The sequence below is a fragment of the Vigna umbellata genome, chromosome 1 (genome assembly GCF_029865625.1).
Source record: "Vigna umbellata cultivar VRB3 chromosome 1, Vumbellata_1.0, whole genome shotgun sequence".
Taxonomy (NCBI): Eukaryota; Viridiplantae; Streptophyta; class Magnoliopsida; order Fabales; family Fabaceae; genus Vigna; species Vigna umbellata.
The window spans coordinates 109,275,748-109,284,754 of record NC_142165.1 but is presented as its reverse complement, the minus strand read 5'-3'; the positions used below and the strand labels follow the sequence as shown (position 1 = coordinate 109,284,754).

The 9,007-nt window shown below is 36.5% G+C and overlaps 1 protein-coding gene across 2 annotated transcripts; it reads right to left on the bottom strand.

Moving 5' to 3' along the window:
• Positions 1–299: 299 nt before the first annotated feature.
• On the bottom strand, positions 300–8,716 carry EMB2369 (tRNA synthetase class I (I, L, M and V) family protein). 2 transcript variants are annotated; one of them, XM_047308169.2, is made up of 20 exons: positions 8,268–8,712; positions 8,038–8,182; positions 7,906–7,962; positions 7,105–7,224; positions 6,907–7,011; positions 6,569–6,792; positions 6,393–6,459; positions 6,147–6,301; positions 5,741–6,002; positions 5,440–5,634; positions 4,429–4,508; positions 4,203–4,265; positions 3,993–4,074; positions 3,416–3,493; positions 3,237–3,338; positions 2,946–3,118; positions 2,594–2,771; positions 2,410–2,487; positions 1,553–1,684; positions 300–860 (listed from the first exon to the last, which is right to left on the bottom strand). In XM_047308169.2, the coding sequence occupies exons 1-20, from the start codon at positions 8,630–8,632 to the stop codon at positions 618–620; spliced, it is 2,904 nt and encodes a 967-aa protein (XP_047164125.1). In that variant the 5' UTR covers positions 8,633–8,712; the 3' UTR covers positions 300–617. The 2 variants fall into 2 exon arrangements, 1 of the variants encoding a protein (XP_047164125.1); XR_007028429.2 differs by lacking the exon at positions 300–860 and having other exon boundaries at positions 2,410–2,494; positions 8,268–8,716.
• Between the last annotated feature and the right edge of the window lie 291 nt (positions 8,717–9,007).

The following is a 9,007-nucleotide window of genomic DNA, read 5'->3' as shown; positions in this document are numbered from 1 at the left end:
ATTTCATCCACTTCAGACGCCATCTGGTGGTGAAAATCCTATCCACCGATGTTTATCAATTATCATCTTACTAGTTTCAATTAATATTTGATCAATAGATTTTATGATAAATATAAACATACAGTAGAATTTTAAAAAACAAGGAATTTAGCTACCAAAAACAAGCGATGAGCGCCTTCAAATTTACGTTCCATCAAGATATCGACATTAATAACTGTGCCCTCAAGATATGTATGTTTGCTTGCGTTATATATATATATATATATCACCATCGGTAAAGAGGAAACTGAAAAAACATGTAAAGTAAAAAATTTAAGAATTTATTCACCGTTCTAACCTCGTAAAATGGCAGAGTGAAAAACAAATGAATTGATTTTGCATCCATAGCATGCAACTATCAAAGCAAGTTGGAAACCCACGCTGCCCCTCTTCTATTAAGTTATGCACCTATTAAAATAGTGTACAAATCATAAACAGTCATACCAGGTAAATACTGGGCTAGCTCACACTTTCCATCCAACAGAGCCATAACTCTCCGGCCATTGCCAAGTCGACCAGGCACAGCATAAACTATTTATCGTTGCTTCCAGTACAAACGGACACAAGAGCGGAAGCAACTACTGTACACCAACCTTACTGTTTTCACGGTCCAAAACAACATTCAAAATCTTGCCAGGAACGTAAATTCTTTTTTTGACAGATTGACCATCCAAATACTTTGATAGCTTTTCATCCCTAGATGCTAAGACAAAAGCTTCCTCCTCTGAACATGTTTCCTCAACCTCGATGGTCCCTCTTGTCTTGCCATTAATCTGTACTGGAAGGACTACGGTGGAATCCTTCAGGTAAGTCGGATTTGCCTGAAATAACAACATATTCCAAACATGATCATTATCTAATGACTATCACTCTTTCCACATGATTAAACTTAACTTGCATAAAATTGTTTTTTGTTCCATTAGTATCAAAGCCATGGATCCTCACGACAACAGTCCAGGTGCCCTTGAAAAGTTGAGGAAACTCACACTATTGCCCCTTTTTACCACAAATGCAAGTAGGAAAAAGATTTCCCACCTTAGTGTAAATTTCTAATTATTTACCTCAAGTATAAACTCCACGGTAACAAGGAGTAAACTGTGTCCTCTCCCTTGTTGCAACTAGAAAATCGTAGCACAACCACCACAATGACAAGTCCTGGGACAAGGATCTTCTCATTGAAATATAATGTCTTGCAATCCTATCTCTTAATAGGTTTTCCCTTCAGAATACACATTAAATAACAGCCCCTTACTCAAATTGAAAATATTTTGCAGGGATGCAGTGGTATAGCTTGATTCCTAATTAACTAACTACCGACTTCTAAGCAGGGATGAATGAATCCACATTGCATGAAATGTCTACTTCGGGTTACTTTAAAAATTAAGCTAAGGAACAATATTACTAGTGTGTAAAATATCTATTTTAGGCTATTAAAGAAAAATTAAAATTAATGACCACAACTTGACATACCGTGCAAGTATAGGAATGATTTGTTATTGATCCAAATCCATACCTTAGGGAAAGGCACGTAGGCTAATGATTTCCTGTGCCCTAGTCGAGACCATAGCTCCTCAGCCATGTGTGGTGCATACGGTGAAAGCAGCAAAACAAATGCCTCAATGACCGATCTTGGATGTTTATCCCACTATAAATATATGCCGATCGTAAGAATCAGTGCGAGAGTCACCACTTATTCATAAGAAAAGAAAATGTGAAACGGAGTAACAAAGCAAAAGGATATTGAAATGTGTTCAAAGAATACACTTCATAAACAGATGTCCTTTACTGTATCATAAAAGGAATTGCCATTCAGAAGCTTGAATTCATTTTGCTTATTATTGTACTTTATCATAATTTACAAAACAAATGAATTCCTATATAAAAAGACTCTAGTCTAGCTGTTGTTTTACATGAATTTTGCAAAAGCTAGAATTACTATCCTTTGGTTGTGGATACAACGGGAGAAGACTAGTTATCTCTATAAATAAACCAAGAGAAACTTATAAAAGGTCGCTAAAGAGGTTAAGGTTTGAAAGTTTCTTTCAACATGCAGAAATGAGTTCGCATAAATAATATATATTCAGTCTTCTATCAAACAAGTCCTACGCCCCAAATGCTCAAAGTGACATTTGTTTCGCTACAATCATGTTCAAAGGAATTGAATTGTAATGTAAATGAGTTGCAACTATCTACGACAGTAACCACTGAGAGGAATAAATCATTCCTTCAAAATGCTCAATACAGTTTAGAAGGAGAGACCATTTCAAATTTTACCTAACTTCCCTACCATAAAAGAACAAAAATAAAATAAAGAATAAAATTTGGAGTGAGAAGATATTAAAAGAATGAAAGCAGGCAACAGAAAAATACCTTATATGCCGCATTAAGGAACTCCATCATTGCAGAAATTCCAGTGTTGAATCGTGTGCCCTCAATTTCCTCTGTTACCTGAATACTGAAATTAAATTCTTAGCTCAATTGTGTCAAATATGCAAATTAAATAAAATCAGAACAAGGAAACAACAAAGCTCTGATTAAAAATTGAGATGTTGACCTTGGCAATGCATTTGTGAAGACAGCGAAGTTGTTCTAGAGTAGGCTCCTCGTCAACTGATACAGTTCCATCCTTAAATGTTCCATCAGACAAAGGTGAACCAACAATGAGCCTCCAAGTTCTTCCCAAGAACCGATGTACACCTTCAATGCCACTAGTACTCCATGTTTTCGAGTCTCTGGGAGCATGTAAAGAAAATAAAGGAGTAAATTGATCTGAGGTTAAAGTCCGTATCAGATCCACAACCCCATAGTCTCACCCTTTCCTCAACCCACCCCAAAGAAATGAAAAGATAAAAGGGAAAAACTACAGACATTGTTGACTAGCAATAAGGTTTGCAGTTCAAACCTACCTCAATGGTCCCATGAACATTTCATATAATCGAAGAGAATCTGCACCATACTCAGAAACAACATCATCTGGATTAACAACATTTCCCCTACTTTTACTCATTTTGTGAGCTCGAGCATGTAACCGTATGTTAGGATTTTCTTTCATGACAAAAGAATCCCCAGATTTCATGACCTACACTCAAGGAAAAAGAAAACAAATGCTTGTCAGGAGAAAAAACGTAAATCCAACACCTTATCTCTGGTAATAACAAATGCAATGAGAAGTGGAAAGTGGAACTTCATTGATAAACCTTTTCTGCAGGAATTATTTCTAGCTTACGTTCATTCAACAAGTCAGTTGAATCAGCAGACATTAGGTTTCCATCTTGATCTCTACAAGCCATATATTGAACCTGCCCCTCAAGCAATTAGAAACTTGCATTAGTTATTCTTTTCTACTTAATTTTCAGGCAGAGAGAATTGAAATTACCTCCCCAAGAATAATCCCCTGGTTTATAACACACTGGAAGGGCTCCTTGGTGGACACAACACCAATGTCAAAGAGAACCTGAGATATAAAACTCAAATTACATATGCAAAATATTGCAGCAACACTGACAGTACACTAAAGGGTATTTGAAGTCTTGTTTCATTTGAATCCCAAATTGGTCAATTTCCGGTACTTTTGCCAAATGTCATCAATTTTTTATCTAACTTCTAGAGGGATTATCGGATTTCCATTTATAAATACACCAATTACAACAAAAAATTTCTTTCCCCCATGTACTGTATAAACAAATATTAAAAAATTGTCAAACTGTGGTCTTACAGGATTTTACGTACACTAGTAATATATAACACTGTGCATACCCTGTCATTTTACAATAATGTAAAATGCAAACTTCAGTTTTAAGACTCGTCTAACACCATTTGTACTAGTAATCATAGTCTCGTAGATGTTTAATAGTAATACAATGGAGAAAGATTGACAAGAACATAGCTGTAACACATTAGAGTGAAGCAAATCACAAATCAACATGCCCTACTGTGACTGATAACATACAGACCTTGTGCCAGAATCTAGCATACAGTAAATGGAGAACTGCATGCTCAGCACCCCCAACATATACATCAACAGGGCCCCAATACCTGCAGAAGAAGAACAAGTTTAAAGCTGGGAAATTAAATTATCAAGAAATGGTGAAAGCAAAATATAAGAAACAAGCAGAGAATGGATAGTGAATGAAAAATAAAGACAACATTAACTGAAGCCATACCTTTCTTTAGCCTTACCAACCAATTCCTTGGAATTATGTGGGTCCATAAACCTCAAATAGTACCTAGAAGGATGAAGAAAATATGATATGCATGTGGATATAATTTTAATTTTCATCAGTACATCTGATGCATAAAAATCCTGAACCAAGACAAGTAAACTTGGCGGCCAAAACACTGTTTAGTGCTTGCTTACTAACATATTTAATACCACTAAAAATGCCTTACCAGCATGAACCAGCCCACTGTGGCATGGTATTTGTTTCCCGAGTAGCTTGTCTTCCTGATAAGCTATCAGCCGTCTTCACCTAAAACAGTGATACAACCAAAGGAAGAAAAAAGAATAAGTTAGAGTATAGTTTATTCTTGATTTAAACAACTCTCTAAACAGTTGACAGTCTCTTAGTTTGTTAGACTTAGACAGCTTAAGGACAGGAGTCAGCTATAAGCAGCTGAACTCTTCTATTAGAAGTGACTTTCAGAAATACATTCTCAAATCTCATTCTATATTTCCTCTTCGAATTCTCTATTATGATATTTAGATCTAGGTTTGAACCCTAGAGCTTTTTTCTCGAACATTTTTTTTCGCTGTAATTGCATTTTGCACACAGATTGGCTAATTCTCTTGGTAACTTTGTTTTTCAATTTCTCTTGTGATCCTTCTTTGAGCATTAAAAGATGTGTCAAGAGTGTGTTACTAACACTCCTAATCTAAGTAATATAAATTATGTACTTAGTTATGCAACAAAATGATTTAGTACTGACCCTTCTGTTTCCTTTTAAATCTACCACAAAATTCGTGTGGCTTACACATTAAGAAATATAAGAAAAAAAATCAGGCAATATTTTCCTGCTCAATTCTATTTCTTTCACATATAAGACAAGTTCATATACGAAGGGATTTATTTAGACATTGAAAATGACTAATAGTGGGACCATAAGTAGCTATTTGTGTGACAATAAATCAGTGTTGTTAGATAGAGGAGATGGTGGTGCCATGGCAAATAACGGTGGGCAATTTTTCAATAAAACCATATCATGGTGATGGCGTGGGAGTTCTAAAGGGTGTTTACCATATTTTCTAGGAATCTGGAAAGGGTACAATGCCTGTATGCCACCAATGAAGTATATGTACATTATAGGGGCTAAGTAACAACAAATCCAACCTAGACCACAAAATTAAGACACTGCTTATTGATTGCAATTTAAGAAGAAAAGCATTTATTGTTGTAAACTTACCCAAGATACTGCCTTAGACAGAGGAGGCTCGCCTGTTCCAGTGGGAGAAAAATCATCCAATTCAGGTAGAATAAGTGGCAGTTCAGTCTCATACAGTGGGACAGTCTCACCACTATCATCCATGAAGATAACAGGGATAGGTTCACCCCAGTAACGTTGCCTAGCAAAAAGCCAGTCCCTTAACTTGTAGTTCACCTTAAGGATGAAAAATGTATTTTATTTTAAATAATACAAACCACAAAGAAAGAATTTCAGTAACAGTACAAAGATTAGTGTAATTTGATTCATTTAAGATATGCACCTTTCTCTTTCCCTTCCCACTTTTTTCAGCCCATTCAATGACTGTCAGAGCAGCTTCTTTGCTGGACAAGCCATTGATGTCAAGCCCAACTAGTGTATTCGATGAATTTACAATAATGCCTTCACCGTTAAAAGCCTTTCCAAAATCAACACTTTTACCATCTGGCGTTACAACCCAGCAAATTGGAACATCATATTTCTGAGCAAAATCATAATCACGAGAATCATGAGCAGGCACAGCCATGATAGCTCCTGTTCCATAACTGCACCAATAGCAACAATTATAATCTGGTCTTGAACATTTTAAAAATTCATCTATCATCCCACACCCTAGATCTTATGCCCACGGCATGTTTAGCAATAAATAAAAACAATTTGCATTCAAAGTGATACTTGTGCACACCCACCCCCCTAAAACATAGTCCGCGACCCATATTGGAATGGCTTCCCCATTTGCTGGATTTTTTGCATAACAGCCAGTGAAGACCCCAGTCTTTTCTTTCTGAAGTTCAGTCCTCTCAAGGTCACTCTTCCTTGTGGCAAGGTCTACATAATCCTCAACCTGTGAATAAAAAACACACTAAGAATAATCATCTCATCACCCATGATTAAAATCCTTCCAATGAAACAGGCAATAAAACAGAACAACTTGCATGTTTGCTCTGGGCAATGGAAACCAATGACGGCAGCAAGGGATGCTCTGGTGCCACAACTAAGTAGCTGAACATAAACAAAGCAAACAGGAAAAAGATATAGAATTTCTTTCAGGATCAGTTTGTCTGATTCATAAAATTTATTGAATATACTAGAAAATTGAATAGATAAATACGTTGCACCAAAGATCGTTTCAGGCCTTGTAGTATACACAATAATTTTTATGTCTCTATCCTTTCCATCACTGTCAAGAATGCAAAATTCCATCTCAGCCCCTTCTGATCTCCCAATCCAATTTCTCTGCATTTCTTTTACACTTTCGGGCCAGTCAAGGTCATCTAAATCCTCTAGAAGACGATCAGCATATGCAGTAATCTTGAGCATCCATTGCCTCATTGGCTGCTTGGTAATAAACAATGACACTGTAAAGATTATGAAACCATTCAAAAATATAAGAGGAAAACCACCCAAAGTGTTAAGTTCTGAAAGAAATAAACATGCAAACCACTATACCTTTCTTATTACAGGATGACCACCACGTTCACTGACACCATCAATTACCTCCTCGTTGGCCAACACAGTGCCAAGTGCGGCACACCAATTAACCGGAACTTCAGCCTGATTGTTTTATAGGAATTACCGGAAGATCTTCAATACTCTTAACTTAAATAAACTAAGCCAAAACTTCAAAGTAGTTATCATATACTAAACCTGATATGCCAATCCTCTCTTTAAAAGTTGCAGAAATATCCATTGAGTCCATTTGTAATAGTCAGGTTCTATGGTAGAGATTTCACGATCCCAGTCATACGAAAATCCTAATGATTTTAACTGCAAAGATGTAAGAAGACCTAACATGAAGGGGAAACGTGCAATTTTAGGACTAGAGATGATGACTATGAGAACGAAATCATGGAAACACTTCTCTTTTCACATTCCAAATTACAGGAAGCTTTTATTCTTAAATCAAGTGGAGGCCATTCAAATTACTTCCCAAAGATTTAAATCATTAATCAAATGAGTTACATATTGTATGATCTGAATATGATTCAAACAAAGGTGTTGAGGTTGTTTTGAAACTGAAACTTATCTAGCAAACTAATGCCACAATTGTTCAGATCCTTTTCAATACAGCTTTTCAATGAATTACTCACTCTTGCAACTTAAAATAGTCAATCTAAAACAAAGAACTTCAAACGAATAAAAATTAGGCGCTAAGTCCCAAAGAACACTCTTTCCGGCTCAAAATCAGCAGCAAATTATGTAACAAAAGAATTCCCAAATAATTTAATTTTTATCCACTATCAGTTAAAATTTTCACTGTAACCCATTACAAATCATCACAGGCATGTTTTTAAAAGAGGATGCTAAAAAGATTAACAATCTTATCAAGCATGGAAATAAATAATTGGATGAAATTGTAAAAAGTGATTAAATTATCTTAAATCATTCAATAATTTAACGAGAATCACTGGCCTTGGTTACAGTTAAAGCATCTTATCAGCAGTTTACCTGAGTGCGAAAGCGATTGATATTCCTCACCGTAGTGAGCTTGGGGTGAGTTCCTGTCTGAAGCACACGCCAGCACATTAGTAAAGAAACATACACAAGTCAAAGTGTAGAAGTGAGAACCAAGAAACAGACCTCAATAGCATATTGTTCTGCTGGCAATCCAAAAGCGTCCCAACCCATCGGATGCAACACATTATACCCCTGCATCCGTTTGTATCTAGCAAGAATGTCTGTGGCGGTATATCCAAGAGGATGACCAACATGAAGTCCAGCTCCACTGCAAAAAATAGTAATTACGAATATTCAAATCGCAATTCAAAAGAATCAGAAACTTCAAGCGCGAAGCAACTAAGATTGAAAACCTAGGGTAAGGAAACATGTCAAGAACGTAGTATTTAGGCTTCGTAGTGTCGATATCGTCATCGGGGGTTCGGAAAGTGCGATTGTGCTCCCAGAAACGCTGCCACTTGGGCTCAATTTCGTGGAAAGGGTAGGCCCGGTTTACCGGTTGCTTCTGATGCTCCGTTCCGCCATCGGCGACGGAGTTTGAGATGCTGGCGCGGCCACGATTGCGAAACCTGAGAGAAGAAGAACCTCTTCTGATGGAAGTAACGGGGAATCTTGGAGAGTGAGAGGTGGTGGTTCTGGATGGGAAGGGAAACGACACCGTATGAGAGTGTGGCGAAAGAAAGAGGAAATAAGGTTGAAGCTGATGAGTGTGGAGCATTTGGAAGAGTAGAATGAACTGCGATGGAAGAGAAAGATTGGTGGAGAGAATTGGGATAACGTCCAGAGTGAAGATGGCGCTCAAAACTCAACAGTAACTCTATTTCTTGTACTTTTCCCATTGGGCTCGTAGCTATACCGCGGACGTTATATCTCTTTTTCTTCTTTCTGCACACCCAAAATCAATAAATTATAAATAAATTATCTGTACACTCTTTTTTTTTTGTGTTGAATTCGGAAATAAATTACACAATATCAAACACAAAGTAAACAAAAATATATTTTGGATTGGGTGTTTCCAAATTTAGAAATACATTCCAAAATAATTAGTCTAAAATACATTTTCTTTTATATTTTACAAAGTAAACAAAAATAC

What these genes read in the sequence shown, in the direction of transcription:
- EMB2369 (XM_047308169.2), bottom strand. Translation starts at nt 8,632, where the DNA reads ATGCTCCACACTCATCAGCTTCAACCTTATTTCCTCTTTCTTTCGCCA. An exon ending in AGAGAGGATTGGCATATCAG is followed by an intron (nt 7,012 to 7,104) that starts GTTTAGTATATG and finishes TAAAACAATCAG; the next exon opens with GCTGAAGTTCCGGTTAATTG. An exon ending in TGTCTAAGGCAGTATCTTGG is followed by an intron (nt 4,509 to 5,439) that starts GTAAGTTTACAA and finishes TCACTGTTTTAG; the next exon opens with GTGAAGACGGCTGATAGCTT.